At 44.9% G+C, this 18,115-nt stretch overlaps 1 protein-coding gene across 1 annotated transcript in view; it reads left to right on the top strand.

The window, feature by feature from the left end:
- The window catches only part of SLC6A1 (solute carrier family 6 member 1), a 44,834-nt gene extending 38,089 nt beyond the window's left edge, over positions 1-6,745 (top strand). The window contains exons 13-14 of the mRNA XM_060239878.1: positions 2,634-2,801; positions 4,332-6,745. Coding sequence (XP_060095861.1) covers positions 2,634-2,801; positions 4,332-4,436 — 273 coding nt within the window. The 3' untranslated portion in view covers positions 4,437-6,745. The remainder of the gene's footprint in view (positions 1-2,633; positions 2,802-4,331) is intronic.
- Positions 6,746-18,115: the final 11,370 nt, after the last annotated feature.

The following is an 18,115-nucleotide window of genomic DNA, read 5'->3' as shown; positions in this document are numbered from 1 at the left end:
TATCCACAATGGCAAACCTGGGCCAGGTTACTTGGAGCCCTACACATAAAAGGGGACGCCGGCCAGACTCCCCAAGGAGACGCCACCTGGCACCCGGAGAGGACGCAAGGACTATGAGTCCCAGCATGCACCTCGTGAAGGGAGGCCGGACTGGAGCGAATAGCAGGCCGGCGGTGGGTGGGTCTTTGTGACTCGGAGGAAGGGAGGAGCCTGAAGCCTGCGAGGGAGGCAGGCAGGGAAAGAGACACAATGCCGTCTCCCCCCCCCCGCTTCCGGATTTTTGGAGAGCGGGGGAGGAGGCTGCTAATTCGGCGGTCCCTCGGCAGGGCGGGGAGGTTGGGAAACCTAAAGAGGACTGAATATACAACCTGTACCATGTCAGTCAGTCAGTTTATTATTATGGCCCATAAATCAAAACAAACTAATTTACATAAAAACAGAAAGTGTGCAGCCATTTGTATGGGAGTATTGTACTACAATATAAAAAGACTTAAGAAGGAGGTATTTAAGGGAAGAAGAGAACTTACAGCATTCTCGGGGGGGGGGGGAGAAGAAGAATGCAAAACCTAAGAGATATTTATATCACTCCTTTGTGTAATCTTCACAAATTCTAAAGGCTGCACCCTAAAATCTGGAGCCAACGAGTGTAACTTGAGACTTAGAATCTGCAAAAAGTATATTCCTTAATTGAGAGTCTGGAATACCCATAAATTTCACCAGTAGAGGTCACCCTAGCTATTTTGGCGGCCTTTGGAGACTACATGTGCTGAGAGGCCATCTGTATAGGCTGTTGATGGGGCTGCAGAAGTCTGTTGCTGATGATGCTTTTCACAAGGCCAGTTAACATAGAGGATACAGAGAAGAGTTGGAGCTGTGTCTGTCTAAGAGGTAACACTGCTTTAGTGGTTTGTTCAACATTCCCAGGCTTGCAGGGGAGGCAGCCAGTGGGAGGCCAGAGATGCTGAATGAGCCATGATGGGCCAATTATTTGTCAAGTGCATGGAATGTACCTGTTATGTCCTGCCTGGAGTATCCTAGGGACTTTATGAGCTTGAATCAGAAGTCAATAGAGCACTAGGATTGTAGCAGCTGCAGTCTGGTTGAACTACCTATAGGGGGCTCGAAGGCCAGTTTGAATGCACCTATGGGTTGGGTGCAGGATGGAGTTTAACGGTATATAACCAGGCTGGGGTCTGGGGTTTGTAAGCTTGTACATAGTTGCTGAATTAGCAATAAAGTTGCTAATCACTATGCTTGGAGTCCTTGTTTGTACCATTGAACCCAGTATTTAATAGTACCCATAAGCCAAAGGGAGAGTTCCTTTTGGCCACCACCATAGGCAAATTATTATTATTCTAGATCAGCAATTGTGGCCTTCTGAAAGTTCAGGAGGACATTTGAGGATGAATAGTAGTAATGTGTGGCTGCTGGATTCTCTATGGTTTTATCTTTGTTCTTGTGTATTTTTAGTGAGGTTTTAACCCTTTGTATGTTGTTTTCAATTCCTTTAAAGAAATAAATGTCAGAATACTGAAAGCTAGGGGAAAGAACAAGGGAACTTAATTGTCTTCATTCATTACATGCGAGATCCCAGAAGTATTTTCTGGCCCAAATCCATCCCAAATTAATTTTCTTCGCAGATAATCTCCAGAAATTTGTTCACATAGATAGTGCTCATTTGTCTGTTTTATTACACAATAACACACACACACATTTGTGCCTTTTTATCATATATTAAACTATTATCTTTGTGTACTTGTATACCAAGCAAAACACATTAGCTATGCAAAAATGCTTTTGTCTTCTACAATTGGACTTTGTGTGTTTTCCAGGTATCTTGACCTATCTATGAGTCATCTGAAAACAAAAAAAGTCAGGAAAATTGATTTAGATTTTTATTTTGTAGTCACATAATGTTCATAAGATTTGGCATTATCTATCCTGAAAAGTAGAAATTATTTTAAATAGTCAACTGTCACACTGATTATCTTTTTTTAATTTTAGTACTTTATGCCATACTTCAGTTATAATGCTTCTGTTGTAAGTGGTTAGATCTTTTGATTGATTAAAAAATTGGTTGAAAACATTTTCAATAAAATGTTTGTGTTCCAGTGGAGCTTCAGGGATATAACAATGGCTCATTTACCATGCGTCATATTATTTCAAATAATTTACTATTTAATTTTAGTGCATGGCTGATGATAATGCAAGTCTACTATCTTATATTTTCTTGTCTTGCTGAAATGTATACATTTAGGAAGAAATTCTAACCAACTCTAATCAGAATCAAGTCCCAGTTTATTCAATGTTGCTTTGTCCCAGGACACTGTCATTTAGGAGAGCAGAGATAATGTTTAGTTTTGCTCATCTAATTAACAAATGTTTAGTCATTCCAACAATAGGCAAAAACAATCATAGTGGTGAATATGTAGGAAAAGTATGCTTTAGTACTGAGTTACAAAGAAGTTAAAATTGCTGCAGTTTAAAAATATACATATCTAGATAAGTTGTCTGGCATTAAAACTAAAATGTCTTTGAAAGCAAGGAGTTGGTTATTAAGATATTTTTGAAAAGACTAAACATTTTCAAATGAAGCAATAACTAACTTATTATATACACATATCATTTTACAGGGTGTATTTATCTTCAGTGCTGTCCAAATGACTCCTCTCACGATGGGCAATTATGTATTCCCAAAATGGGGCCAAGGTGTTGGTTGGTTCATGGCTCTATCATCTATGGTGCTGATTCCAGGCTACATGGCATATATGTTCCTCACTTTAAAAGGCTCCTTAAAACAGGTAAATGATGTGTTAAATACCATACCCAAAGTTTTCAAGACTTCAAGTATGCAAAAAGTGTTGCTGAAGTCATTGTTACAACATAAGGAATATATAAGCTCTATTTGTGCTCTTATCAGGGAGCACAAATTAACATTGGACTTTACCATAATATGACATACACTTACATATTATGGAAAAGCCTAAATATTTTCATTATAAATGTAACAATAACTTAAACTTATGAGAACATATTACAAATATTTGGTTGAATTAATTTGGGTAACCTTGATGCATCAAAAGGAAGAGGGCTGAGAACAAAGTGAATAATTTGGAAGCACTTGATGCTGCACTGAAAACCTATTCTTCTTCACTTCCCCCATGATTACTGTTGCCCATTTTTAATTTCATTTGAACAAATGATCAAGCTTCTCATTGCAAATCTGTAGTACCAGAGTAGCAATATGGGTGATATTTTTTCTGTTCTTCAAAAGAAATAATTAACCACACAGTGATTCACTGCGGTAAAACTACCAATATCAGGATAATTGAATTGAATAATAAAATCAATGGCATTGATCGTCTTCCATTTAAATAAAGCAACTTTATTGTTACTTAACTACAAAAGAATGATCTTTTACGTAGGAATTTATGAGGAATTGAATATCACAGCAGCTTCACAAAATATTTTGCTTGCTAGTGTGCAGATAATTTAAGTATCAGTTACTCACTGCATAAAGCCTTTTGTATACTTTTAATAGTCATATGTTTATAAACTCACTTTCTTTTGGGAAAAGGTAAAGAGTGACAATACATGAGACTACATTGATTTGTAGAATCACAGCTAGCTTCAGCAAATCAAGTAAGGATAGCTAATACAAACATCCTGATTACGCAGGACAAGTTGCCATTGTATTGTTTGCTATTCCAACTATTGGTTTACTGACCAAAACAGTTGCTTTGATTTATTTGTTTGTTTGTTTATTTTATGATTTATATCCCGCCCTTCCCAGCGAGTGGCTCAGGGCGGCTTATATATGTTAGAAAGATGTGAAAATATGGCTGCTTAAAGACAGGCGGTTTAAGCCACCCTGGGGATGGCAGGCAAGCACACCCCTAAAGCACGTCTACATGTGCACATCTGCCTGCCATTCCCGTCCCGCCCCCGAGCTGTTCCTGACTTACCAGAAGCCGGCTCAAAAAGGCACCACTTTTCACTGGGGTAACTCCAAGGCACCTCCCTGGCCATCTGGACAGCTGGAAAGCACCTGGGGACCTGCAGATGGGGTGCGTGAGCTCTCTAGATGCTCCCTGGGGCACCCGCAGCCCGTCCCTCTTCTGTGGGCTGACAGGTCGCTTCCAGGCACTCCTTTTCCAGCCAGCTCACTTCTGAGTCAGCTTGATAATGCCCTGAGCCAGCCTATGCTCCCCATTTCCTTCCTTCTTCAGAATGTAACCTGCACAATAACACCTTTCAGGAATGACAGCTAAAAAATATAGTTTACATTGTTAACAATGCGTAATTAACTTATCTTTCTTCTACTTATTTAGCGAATCCAAGTAATGATTCAGCCAAGTGAAGACATTACTCATCCTGAAAATGGACCTGAACAAGCCCAGCAGAGCAGTTCTGCAAACAAAGAAGCATATATATAAACCTGTGTCTTTAAAATGATACAAACCTTCTTCTGTGGGAAACACATACACAAAAGAAACATGGTTGAATATGACCACAAATTTATGTCTGAGAATAAAATTACCTACCTCTAGTGGCACAAAAGACCATCACCACTATAAGGGAAGCAATGTGGGTATGATCAAACCATTTTGTGGGCTTAGGTGTTGACAATGTTTTTGTGTTTTCTGGCAATCCATAGACTGTTAACATTTTTATTATCTCTTGGTAAGAGTTGAATACCTTTGAAATTTATAAACAACATGTAGGCCATTTTTAATCTACCTTTTAGTGCAACAATTTGACATTTTGTGCAGCTGCTTTCTAGTCATTTAGTAGTAAATTTCTTACAGTTTGAATCCCGACTGTTATTTCTGAGAACAGTTAAATTAGAATACTGTTTTGTATACACCAGCAAAGTATTTTTTACTAAAAAAAAATTCCAGTGAAAATACTGCCCGAAAACGTTAACAAATTTTATTTGAGTTGGTTTTTCTAATTTTCTTGACAATCTCCTTAACTACAGTGGTTTATTGAACCATTCACACAGAAATGCTATCAGATATTTCTAGCTATACAGCATGGATCAAACTGCAAAACTACCTACCTATCTATTGGGCCTCACATTCAATATGTAGCCTTCATTTTATAGTGATATATCTTTTAAAATATTTTCAATGGAAGAGCCGTCTTTCAAAATACTGGGAATATTTTGTATGGAATCAGTCCTATGGATATATATACTTATATCAAACTGTGACAAGCCCCTTTCTCAAAGGTTGCCATAACTAAGCTGTACAAGTTATCTATCATTTCAGCCAGTTTCATTTTATGTTGCACCATCATCAGATGTAAACACCTTTCCGCCAAAACAGAACCAAACAAATTGCTTAAGTTTCAAGATGTTCCCCACTGAATATAACTTAGGGCTTTAAAATGAGCACTGCTCTAATCAGTCTGCTGAAGGTCTTTCAAGATCAACAGTTTTTGACTAGCAAACATATTACAGAGCACTTTGAAGAGAATTTTGTTGTTTATTGTTTTATTTAGGTTTGTGTTTTACATGATGATGATGGACATATGAGGAAAAGGTCTTGCCATAAATAACTCCATTCTGGGCTCTATCATGCATTTTCTATACAGGCATCCAAGGCTAATGGATTTCATCCTGTGTAGAACACTGCAAGGCTAAAGAGTCCATAATGGAAACTCTTGTTTGGCAGCTTTGAGACTGAGAGTGAGGATCTTGAGAAAAGTGGTATGTGATGTTTGATTTTTAATGACTGTGACAGAACTGTGCAATGAAACATGCTTTTCAGCAAAACCTTGTGCAACGTACAATGTTAGATAGCACACACTTTATGTAGAACCTACTATGTGAAAAACATGTTAACTGTGAATGTTGGGTTTTTTGTTGTTTTTTGTCTGAAGGTGACAAACATATGTTCTTGCAATAAGGTATTATTCTCAGAATGTCAAGCACATTATTGTAGAAAATATATATATATAATATGCATATATTTCAACCTAACAGATAAAATATAAGAGTATTGTTTAGTAGATTCTAAACTGTTTCATACAGTAGGTCAACTGTAAAATATTCAGAACTCTATTATACATGCTAAATGTCTCTAGATGAACTCACAAATAAGTTCAAATGTCTTGTAGATTTTCAGGGTTTAGGAAAAAAAACTTGTCATACTCATCACTCATGCTTCATACACATTATATTTGTGAATTTCATTAGAGCTAAGATACAAGTTCAGACTTTCTCTTTATTGTTTCTGTAACCAAGTCCCATGTTGTTCTAAGAAAAAAAATGCAGTATTCAATGTTTGATTGTAAACCAATTATGACAAATGTTTGACAGATTTGCTCTTTTGCAAAGCTCTGTACAAACTGTTATAACATATAGCACAAAAAAGTGTTGTAGAACTCCTGTGCGTAAACTGTGAATAGCTGTACCTTTTTGTAGTATTCGCCCTTAAAAAAGAAAGATATGATCATATATGCTTTTTGCAATAATTATTCTCTAAACACCAAGCAAATTTATCTCTATTTAAAATTATATATGTAATATATACATATTCTAATATATAGAGAGAGTCTGTTTTAAAGAAAAAGAGTACAATATAATTTAGAAAACTACAACATGTTCTATGGACCAAATGTAAAATATTTATAAATTCAGATACATTTTAACTGTCCATAAATGGTGTCCTAACTAAAGCACGGTTGTTATGTAACTTTCCAAGAGCTTAGAAAAAAATAAAGATTATATTATACAGTCTCTGGTGGGTTAAATGTCATCCTTTATTAGGCACATGTTTTTAGTGATAGTTTATCAGACTGTGAAACAAATTTCAGTATCTGTGAGATTTCTTTCACATTGTAAAGCTTGACTTACCTAATCATGAGTTATGATATTATTTTATAGTATCATCCACAATTATTTCTATCTCCCTTTCTTACTTCTCTCAGCATTAGTGTTGCCAGGTGTCTTCTGTCTGCCAGCAGGGGGATTCGGAAGGTGTTTAAGGGTGGGTGGGGATATCCAGAAGTGTCATCATTATGTCAGTTATGTCAGAACAATGTGCTACTTGTTGGGCAAAACTCTACAGTACTTTGTGGTAAAACAGCTACAGACCAAAAAGTAGAGCATCGCTCCGACATCACCAACGTGATGTCACATCTGGAAGCAACACCAGCGCATCGCCAATGACATTTGGGAGCAGTAGATACTACCAGGATACTTCTGTGACTCTTCCCTGATTTCAAGGGTTTAAAGGATGAAAATGCACCACTCCTCTATTTCTTGGACCTTATCACAGCCATGAATACAACTAAAGCTTCTTCCAGTGCCAAAATAATTTAGACACTATTTGTGAAATTGTAATGCCCCTTTCTACACATACAGAATGCTTACCCCCAAATCCTCTTTCTCTCAAGTTCAGGGTAGACATAGGTCAGAATATCATGAGCTAACCTTGCCTCTTTTAAAATATAGAGAGAACTATGGGATGACAGGATCTCATAAGCATGATTGCCACTATGTAGTCTCCCCTGTCAACTGACCATGACCCCTGGCAGCCACTGAGCAGGGCACACTCCATGAATGCCTCAGCCCTTAAGGGGATCCCCATACTCAGAAAAGTGAGCATGCAGGCTGGCTTTCCTGAGAATGGATCTGGTCCCATGCTGACACTGCCACAAGAGCTGGGCCTCCTACTGCCTGGCTGCTGCCAATGCTCCTACAGCTGTAGCCAACCAAATGTCATCATTCTTATGCACAAAAACAAATGAACAAATTATCCTGTAGCCATCCCTAATACCATGCAGCCATATATCCAGTCCCCAGTGAGATAGATGGATGTCGTCAGGCACAAACAGGGCTCGTAATTGATGTGAAATGTTGCATTCAGGATCTCTATGCCCAGAATCCAGGGCTGCATGCACAGATGCAAACCTTGAAAGATGGTCGGCACAATTAACTTTGAGGATACTGATCACCTTTATGGGAATACTGTAGATGAGAATCTCACTACAGCATGTGCAAATAAATCAGGTCAGAGAAGTTAGGGGGGGAAACAGGCTTACACTAACCTGTAATTGTTGTTCATTGAGTAATCTCCTGTGCAGTCATACATGGGTTCTGTGTGTGCACAGACCAACCACAGAGAGATTTTCCAAAAACTCCAGGAAGCAGAGGGTGCTTCCTTCTTTTCCCCATGCTGAACTCCTGTCTCAATCCTTTCTGTTGTGTTCTATATAAGTCTCAATTCTTCTGGCCAAAGGAGGGAAAGAAGTGAGTCTTAGTGAAGGCCCAGTTGTCACCGCTAACAGGCCATCATTACAGGAAAAACAAAAAGTTCAGTGGAACCAGAGTGCATTACTTTAAAGACAGAGTCAGTAGCTGATGGGGGAGGGGTACAAGAACCTTGCCATATGGATGGGTTGTTTGCCATAAAGGCAAAAGTCCTTGCTTGGTGAGTAGATGATAGGATCTGCCACAGTGTCCTCTGGAGATGGTTCCACAAGAGCCAAGGAACAATTAAAGTTTGGTTCAGTATAATAGGGTTGTTCATAATTCTCTCAGGGATCCATAATACAGTTGAAGGTCTGGTTCTGGATCTGGCAGCAGGTCAGGATTTCACCCAAGGGATGCAGATGGAAAGTACCTGGCAGGTTGCTGGTGTACAGCATTGGTTGGATCTGAATGACCAGGGACATATGGATCCCCAACTTGATAGAACCCATAATGGTTGTTGTTGTTGTTATTTTGACTTGATGAATCACCTCATCCCAGCTGAAGCTGGGCTCTAGGCGAAGTACAGCAATAAAATACATACAATAATAATTAAAACAAATTAGCTAAAAACAAATTACAAACCCAATGACATCCATTATAAAGTGCTACCAATTCCTCCTTTTTAGATGCTGCATTAGGGGCAGAGGGAGAAGGTGCTAGCTCAGCAGCCATTGCTGTCCTCAAACAAAAGCCTGGCAGGAGCATCTCTGCTTTACAGGCCTTGAGAAATTGTAAAAGATCCCGCAGGGCCCTAGTGTATTCCAGCAGAGCATTCCACCAGGTGAAGGCCAGGACTGAAAAGGTCCTGGCCTTCGTTGAGGATACTGGGACCTCTTTAGGGCCAAGGATCACCAGCAGATTTCAACCTATGGAGCGTAATGCTCTTCCAGGAACATAGTGAAGGAGGTGGTCCTGTCCCAGACCACTCAAGGCCTTAAAGGTCATAACCAAAACCTTGAATCTGACTCGGTAGTCAACCAGAAACCAATGTAGCTGGCTAGGGTTGCCAATCCCCAGGTGGGGCCAGGGGATCCCCCGCTTTGGAGGCCCTCCCCCCACTTCAGGATCATCAGAAAGCGGGGGGAGGGGAAGGAAATATCTGCTGGGAACTTTATTATTCCCTATGCAGATGTATTCCCATAGGAAATAATATAGAATGGATCCTCAGGAATCTGGGGCTCTGGGGGGGGGCTATTTTTTGAGGTAGAGGCCCCAAATTTGTAGTGTAGCATCTGGTGCCTCTCCCCAAAATACCCTCCAAGTTTCAAAAAGATTGGACCAGGGGGTCCAATTCTATGTGCCCCAAAAGAAGGTGCCCCTATGGAAAGGAAGGCATTTAAAAGGTGTTCAGTCCCTTGAAATGTGATTGCCAGAACTCCCTTGGAGTTCAATTGTGCTTATCACAACCTTGATCTTGGCTCCACCCCCAAAGTCTCCCGGCTCCACCCCCAAAGTCCCCAGATATTTCTTGAATTGGACTTGGCAACCCTATAGCTGGCGCAGCACATTTAAAATATGTGCCATCCGTGGCAATCCTGTCACTACTCACGCTACCCCATTCTGGACCAATTGTAGTTTCTGGGTCAAAGCCAAGGGTAAGCCAGCATAGAGTTACAGTAGTCTAGCCTGGAGGTGACCGTCGCATGAATTACTGTGGTTAGGTCTGAATGAGACATGAGTGGAACCAGTTGCCTAGTTTGGCATAGATGAAAGAACACCACTTTTGCAATTTGTGTGACCTGGGCTTCCACTGAAAGAGAGGCATCCAGGGTCACTCCCAAACTTTTGAAGTTGGTGCAGGTGTTAGTAGCGCACCATCAATAGCTGGCAATCTGTGCTCAAACTCCAGCCCTGGTCCCCCCAGCCACAGAACCTCTATCTTTGAGTACAGTTTCAATCTACTCTTCTTTAGCCAGCCCACCACAGCCTCCAAACCCTCAGCCAAAGATGATGGGACCAAGGCCAACTGGTCGCCCAACAGCAAATATAGCTGGGTGTCATCTGCATATTTACCATCATCACAAAGTTAGTCATAATATTGGTAAGGATCTTGATACAGAGGCCTCTGCTCATATTTAGACAGATCCGAATGCTGTGATGTTGATAGATGTGAGGGGCGGCAGCAGTTGATGAAGCTGAAACTGGTGTCCTTGGTTTGGGTTTTAGAAGTTTACCCTCCAACAAAAAAATTACTGAGGGGAGTGCTCTGATGGCAAGGCTGCCTATGGGATCAACATTACTTCTATTACAATATCAAGCTGGGATTGATCCTGATCTGTGTCCTGGATCTGAGATACCTTTGGAACCAAAGACTGCTTTTTAAAGCTAGAAGCATCTGTCTTATCACAGTGTCTGTGTCCACCATACAGTTTCTTTGGGGGTGACTCACAAGTGCTACAGATTTGAGCAGCATGAATAAAAACTGGTTTCAGTGGCACTGAGAATGGACCTGAAAACATTGGACTAGGTCTCAGAATGATCCAAACCTACGAAGTGTGTGCCCATTTTTCAGGACTCTGAATAGGTGCTGAACGCAGGTGGTTGACAGGCCATAACACTGCCTTAAGTCGGGAAGCCTGATCATGCCTTGCTATTGGTGTGAACCAAGCCTCAGATTCAGTGGGAGCTCAAAGGAGTGCAGTTCCTGAACCTTTCTAAGAGTTCCATCTCCTCCTCCTGAGAGTTCCACCTCCTTGTCCATTGAATAGTAGGTGCAGCTGCATAACAATCCCTGGATGAGCTCCGCCACCTATTTTTCTACAAAACAACTCCTGGTGTGAACTATTTACAGGCAGAGTATCTGGAGGTACTTTGTTCCTCACCAAGACAGAGGAGACATAGTGTGTGGTCATCACAATGGGATATTTTCACCCACAAGACATATGTTTTTTAAATAGAGTTTTTGAGGCCATTTTCAGAGGTAATTTGTTCTCCCACTTTAAAATTACTATACAGGCAAAGAGAGAAGAAACTGTTCCCTGTTTTCCTCAGAAAGGACAAAAATCAAGTGCAAATGTTCCCTTGGAGAAAGAGCTTCAATGAAAGACAACCTCTCTCAATAGCAACAGTGAGAGAATTGAAGAAGGGACACACCTTTGTCTTCCTTTTCATGCTGAAAAGTGTGGCAATTGAGTGGGTGGATGGAAGCACTCTCTGCTTCTTTGAGCTTCTAGAAACCTCTCTGTGGTTGGCCTACACGTGTACAGAATCAACATGGAACTAAACATGCAAAGGCACCATGATGACAAAGGATAGGGAAATTATATTTTAAATTGTGCTCATTGAGACAACTAGAGATGGTTTAAATAAGAATAGATAATCTATCGCAAAATATAATGTAGATACTGTTTTTCTCAAATACTGTACTGACAAAATATGTAAACCAAACTTGTTTTCAATATTCTTTTGAAACAAATTCATGTTGTCACCATTTGTAAAGGAAAAACAAAAAATGATACATAGATTGGGAAAAAAGGAAAGAAACAGCCCCACCTTCAATTTTAGTAAGCACCACATCCGTAGAACACTGATGTCCTCCTTTGCAACAGAGCTATCTACTATGCTGTGCTTGAAGACCTCAGTGAAAGCAGATAAGCACCACTTCAAATCAAACAGTAGTGCTTTATACACAGCCAAACTCTAGTTTCTCTGCAGCTACTCTTCAGAATGATTTCTCCAACTGGTAGTGAGGATATAAGTTTCTATCAGCTCAAGCAGTGGCATAGGGAAGGTCATTTTAGAGCCAGATTTCTCATGTTATCTCTTTCCTGGCTGGGACAAGTAATGTTTAGACCAGTCCTAAAAGAGACCACAGAACTAGCCCCATCTTATTTGTTAGTGAGAGTTGGATACTACTGTACTTCTGTTAAGCATGTCCAAGGAAGGAAGGACTTGACAAATAAGAGCTAGTTATGCTATGGGCAGCCCAATCCAGACATATGTGGCGGCCGGCCGCTCGGGCGTGGGCAGATCTACGGCGCTGCTCATTGGCTTCCGAGGTGGAGGTGTTACGCCATGCTTGGAGGGGGAAGAGCAGCCCGATGAGCAAGAGAGAACCCGTCACCATGGTGATTTCACCCAGGCGCACGCCATTGACCTACTGCCGAGGCAGGGGTGGGGGAGGCACAGGCTTGCGTGGAACCATGGGATTGGCCAGCCCATTGCACATGACCGGGAAGAAAGGCAGAAAGACCGCACCTTAGAGGCTGTCAATCCCCCCACCTCCCGCTGTCAGAGACTCTGCCAATGGCAGGCAGGCGGGCAGAGGCATGCGCAGACAAGCAGGAAGCGCCAAGTGCAGGAGTTTGCTGTCCTAGAAAGCAGCTGGAATGTGTGTCTGGGAGTGGCCAGACCAAGTCCAAAAGACACCCCCTGGAGCCCCCCCCCCAGTGTTGCCCTGCTGCCACCCCCTGCTATGTGCAAGGAACACCTCCCCTGGGGGCCACAGAACTCAGAGTGCGAGCCACTGGGCATGCATCCACTTCAGCGGGCCCCCCCAAGTGCCCAGCACACAACAGCCCTGTGCAGTCAGGTAGGCCGTCAGCCCAAGCAGGCTGAGGGGTAGAACCCCCCTCCCCTGTCCAGCCATGTGGAGGGCAGCATGGTGGCTCATAGCCCATCTTCCCCAAGAACCAAGTCTGCCCACCCTCCCAGGCATTCTCTCAGAGAGGCCACTGACGGAGGGGGGGTTGCCCTGGGAACATACAGCAGATGCCAAGCAGGAGAGACCACAGAGGGCACAGCTCAGACTTTATTTTTCTGGAACAGAGTGCAACAGTCTCTCTGGAGCATGCTGGGCAGTCTCGCCATGGGCGGGGCTCCATTCCAAGCAGCAGGCAGAAGCAGCTGAGGGAATGGGGGGGGGCAGTGGAGCAACACACGTGGAAGCCTCTGTGTTGGAGTCCCACCTGCAAAATGGAGACAGAGATCAAGAGCACCTGCAGGGGCAGCAGCTGGAAGAGCAGGCTGCATTTCAGCTGGGTGCTCTCTTAAAGGGACAGTCTCTGACCCACCTCCCCGCATCGGGGCAGCTGCCACACACTCCCCCCATGCCCTTCCAGGGGTTGGGAATGCAGCAGAGGGCAGACCAAGGGAAGGAAGCAGGCAGCAGCACAGGGGAGTGGGCTCAGCAAATGCCCCCTGGTGGAGCCCACTGCCGGGTTCAAGTGCCAGAGGTGCTCACACACCGAGCGGTTGAGAGCAAGGAGAGGGGGAGGACAGGGGGGGGGGGACAGTGGAACTTACCCAGCCATGGGTGTCAGTCCTTGCATGCAGAGCCTCCATGAGCCCGGAACCTGTAGAGACCTGGAAACAAGAGCAGTTAGCACCAGGGGAGAGATCTCTCTCTCGCCCTCGCAAGTCAAAGATATTGTTAAAGCAACCACGTGATGCAAAACCCATCACCAACATGCCTGCCTGTCCCTCACTCTAAGTCTGTATGGCCAGGAGCTTGCCGGCAGAGCTTCCCGCCACACAAACCTGACCCTAACAACTGAGGGAAGAGTGAAAGTATTGTGCAAGGCAGAGCGGAAGTATTTCTAGGAGGGGGGGTGATTGGGCACCGGGGAGGGGGCTCGCCAGGCCGAGGCACGAGGGGATTGGTGAGGCAATCACGCTGCTCAATAAGGGGTTTGCGAGCTTCCTCAGCAGCGGAGGCGACCTTTGTTTTTTGTTTCAACGAGTGCCTATGGGACACACTACTATTTTTGCAGGCATAATGTTCCACCTCTTGGGGGGGGGGCGTGTCATGGGCCAAACTGCTCAGGAAGCTGGCTAAGCCTGGCCACATCCCCAACTCCACCCCCTCCTCTGCCTGAATGCTGCATTTCACCTCACTTCCATCCACGCTCGGGCACAGCCCTCAGGCACTGCCGCCCTCGGGCAAAGTGGCATTTGAGCGTCCCCCCGCCCACGTAACTCCCCTCCACTGTGGCGGTGCTGGTTGTACGTCAGTGCAAACTCTTCCTGCACCCACACAGCGGCTCATCTGCTCCCAAAAGACTTTCCACCCTCCCCCCCCCCATTGTGCTGTTAAGAACATAAGAGAAGCCATGTTGGATCAGGCCAATGGCCCATCCAGTCCAACACTCTGTGTCACACAGTGGCCAAAAAAAAAAGAAGGTTCACAAGTGGGGCAAGAAGCCCTTCCACTTTGCCCCCCCCCCAAAGCACCAAGAATACAGAGCATCACTGCCCCAGACAGTTCCAATCATATGCTGTAACTAATAGCCACTGATGGACCTCTGCTCCATATTTTTATCCAAACCCCTCTTGAAGCTGGCTATGCTTGTAGTCGCCACCATGTCCTGTGAATTTCACATGTTAATCACCCTTTGGGTAAAGAAGTACTTCCTTTTATCCGTTCTGACCCTACTGCTCAGCAATTTCATTGAATGCCCACGAGTTCTTGTATTGTGAGAAAGGGTGAAAAGTACTTCTTTCTCTACTTTCTCCATCCCATGCATAATTTTGTAAACCTCTATCATGTCATCCTGCAGTCAACGTTTATTTCAATGTGCTTCTCCAGTATCCCAAAGACACCCTGAGAGCAATTTGATGAGAGAAATACAACTAAGGTCACTTTTTCCCTGTGGGTGTGCAAGATTTCCCTGAAGAAATTCATGTTCTTGTTTATGTGGGACATTAGTTCAGCTGCTTGTACTTTAATTATAAAATAATGTCTCAGTCACAGGGGTTTATTTTCAGAAGGAGAGGGTAAGAACAGTAGACTGCAAGTTATTAATTTTGTTTTAAATACTATAAAATCTGAACAAAATTATGGGAGACGAATTATTTATTAGGATTTGCTCACGTTTATTTTTATGTATTCCCCCCCACACACACACCGTATACTGGTAATGGATTTATTTATTTATTTATTTAAGATTTGTATCCCGCCCTTCCCACAAGTGGCTCAGGGCGGCTTCCAATAATAGATCCAACAAAATTACAATAGTTAAACATATAAAGGGATCCGTATTTAAAACAGATAAAACAGATAAAACCTTAGTTATTAATACACATTAATAAATATTGCAACTGTATATAAAAGAAATCCAGCAAGTTACATTAAAATTCTCAAGCTAGTTATAGGCTAGCCGGAAGAGGGTCGTCTTACAGGCCCTGCGGAACTGAACAAGGTCCCGCAGGGCCCTCACCTCTTCCGGCAGCTGATTCCACCATGTAGGGGCCATAACAGAGAAAGCCCTTTCTCTGGTGGACTTCAAGCGGGCTTCCTTCGGCCCAGGGATGGTAAGGAGATTTTGTGTTCCCGACCTCAGTACTCTCTGGGGAACGTGCGGGGAAAGACGGTCCTTCAGGTAGACAGGTCCCAAGCCATATAGGGCTTTAAAGGTGATAACCAGCACCTTGTACCGGACTCGGTATATTACTGGAAGCCAGTGCAGGGTCCGAAGACCCGGCTGAATGTGTTCCCGCTTTGGGAGACCTAATAACAGCCGGGCCGCGGCATTCTGCACCAGCTGCAATTTCCGAGTTCGGGACAGGGGCAGCCCCATGTAGAGGGCATTACAGTAGTCTAACCTCGAGGTGACCGTGGCATGGATCACTGTTGCTAGGTCGTCGCGCTCCAAAAAGGGGGCCAACTGCCTTGCCCGCCTAAGATGAAAAAACGCGGACTTGGCAGCGGCTGCTATCTGAGCCTCCATCTTTAGGGAAGGCTCCAACAGCACCCCCAAGCTCCTGACCCTGTCCGCCGCTATCAGCGGCGCACCGTCAAAGGCTGGTAGGGGGATTCCCCCTTCCGGACCACGGCGACCCAAGCAAAGGACCTCTGTCTTCGCAGGATTAAGCTTCAGCCCGCTCAGTCTGAGCCATTCAGCCACGGCATATAATGCCCGGTCTAGATTTTCCGGGACGCAGGTCGGCTGGCCGTCCATCAATAGATAGAGCTGGGTGTCATCAGCATACTGATGACACCCTAGCCCGTACCTTCGGGCAATCTGGGCAAGAGGTCGCATATAGATGTTAAATAACATCGGGGAGAGAACCGCCCCTTGGGGCACACCACAGTCAAGTGTGCACCTCCGGGACAGCTCCCCCCCAACTGCGACCCTTTGTCCCCGACCTTCAAGGAAAGAGGAAAGCCACTGTAAGGCCAACCCCTGAATCCCTGCGTCGGCGAGGCGACCCTTCAGTAGCCGATGGTCGACCGTGTCGAACGCCGCCGACAGGTCCAGCAACATCAGCACCGCCGAGCCGCCCCGATCCAGATGCCGTTGAAGGTCATCCATTAGGGCGACCAGCACCGTCTCTGTCCCATGTCCCGGGCGAAAGCCGGACTGAAATGGGTCAAGGATGGAAGCATCCTCCAGGAAGGTCTGCAGCTGCATCGCCACTGCCCTCTCAATAAGTTTGCCCAAAAAGGGCAAATTTGAGACCGGCCGAGAGTGTGCCAATTGGGCCGGGTCTAAAGATGGTTTCTTTAAGAGGGGACGGACCACGGCCTCTTTGAGTGGCGTTGGAAAGTGCCCTTCCCTCAGGGATCTATTTATGATATCCCGTATAGGATATCTAAGGTCACCCTGGCAAGATTTAATAAGCCAGGAAGGGCATGGGTCCAATTTACAGGTAGTTGGGCGAGCAGCTGAGAGTATCCTGTCAACTTCCTCCAGGCTGAGGGGGTCGAAGTCATCCAGCGTATAATCCGAAGACAGGCTCGGAGCCTCGGGTTCACTAACTGTCTCAAAATTGGCAGAGGAGTCGGGGCGGAGTGACGCGATTTTATCCACAAAAAATTTCGCAAAAGCCTCACAGCCTATTTCCAATTCAATAGAATTTGGTCTGCCTTGCGGCAGTGTTGTAAGTCCTCTAATTATGTCGAACAATTGGGCCGGGTGCGAAGTTGCGGACGCAATCTTAGCTGCAAAGAACGCTTTCTTTGCGGCTTTGATTGCCATCTCATAGGCCTTCAAATTCTCTCTATAAGATGTTCGGGTCGCTTCGTCTCGAGTACGCCGCCATTGCCTCTCTAGCCGTCTGAGTCCCCGCTTTTGTTGCCGCAGCCCCTGGTTGAACCAGGGCGATGGCTTCGGGCGGGAACGCAGAGGGCGCTTGGGTGCGACCTCCTCGATGGCCCTGGAGAGCCCATCGTTCCAGGACTCTACCAGATCATCCAGGGAGTCGCCAGCAGGCCAGGTGTCCCGAAGAGCCGTTAGGAACCGTTCCGGGTCCATCTGGCTTCGCGGGTGAGCTAAAATACGCTCTCCGCCTAAACAGGTTTTGGGTGACACTCCCACACGAGCCTTAAGGGCAAAGTGATCTGACCATGGCACTGCTTCCATTGCAATATCAGTCACTGGTATTCCGGCCGCAAAGACCAGGTCTAACATGTGTCCCGCCTGATGAGTGGGCGTTGTAATAACCTGGGAGAGTCCTAGTGTCGCCATGGATGACACCAGGTCCGTCGCCTGGCTGGAGGCCGCGTCGTCAGCATGGACATTGAAGTCACCCAAGACCAAAAGCCTTGGGTGCTCCAACGCCCAGCCCGCCGCGGCCTCCACCAGGGACGGTAAGGCGCTGGCCGGTGCGTTAGGCGGTCGGTACACCAGCCAGATCGCCAACCCCTCCCCAACATCCCACATCAGGCCAACACATTCTATGCCTGGAATCTCTGGGGCCGGAAGTGCCCTAAAGGAGTAAGCCTCTCGTATGAGAAGAGCCACCCCTCCCCCCCGCCCGCAAGTCCGTGACTGGTGAAAGACCGAGTATCCCGGGGGAACGGTCTGGGAGAGAGCTACCGTCTCCCCTTCCCGCACCCAGGTCTCGGTCACGCAAGCCAGGTCCATGTCCTGTTCGGTCAGAAACTCTCGCAGGACAGAGGTCTTATTATTA

Source organism: Heteronotia binoei, chromosome 5 (assembly GCF_032191835.1).
Source record: "Heteronotia binoei isolate CCM8104 ecotype False Entrance Well chromosome 5, APGP_CSIRO_Hbin_v1, whole genome shotgun sequence".
Classification (NCBI taxonomy): Eukaryota; Metazoa; Chordata; class Lepidosauria; order Squamata; family Gekkonidae; genus Heteronotia; species Heteronotia binoei.
Note: the sequence above shows the minus strand (reverse complement) of the source record. Positions and strands in the feature narration are given on the sequence as shown.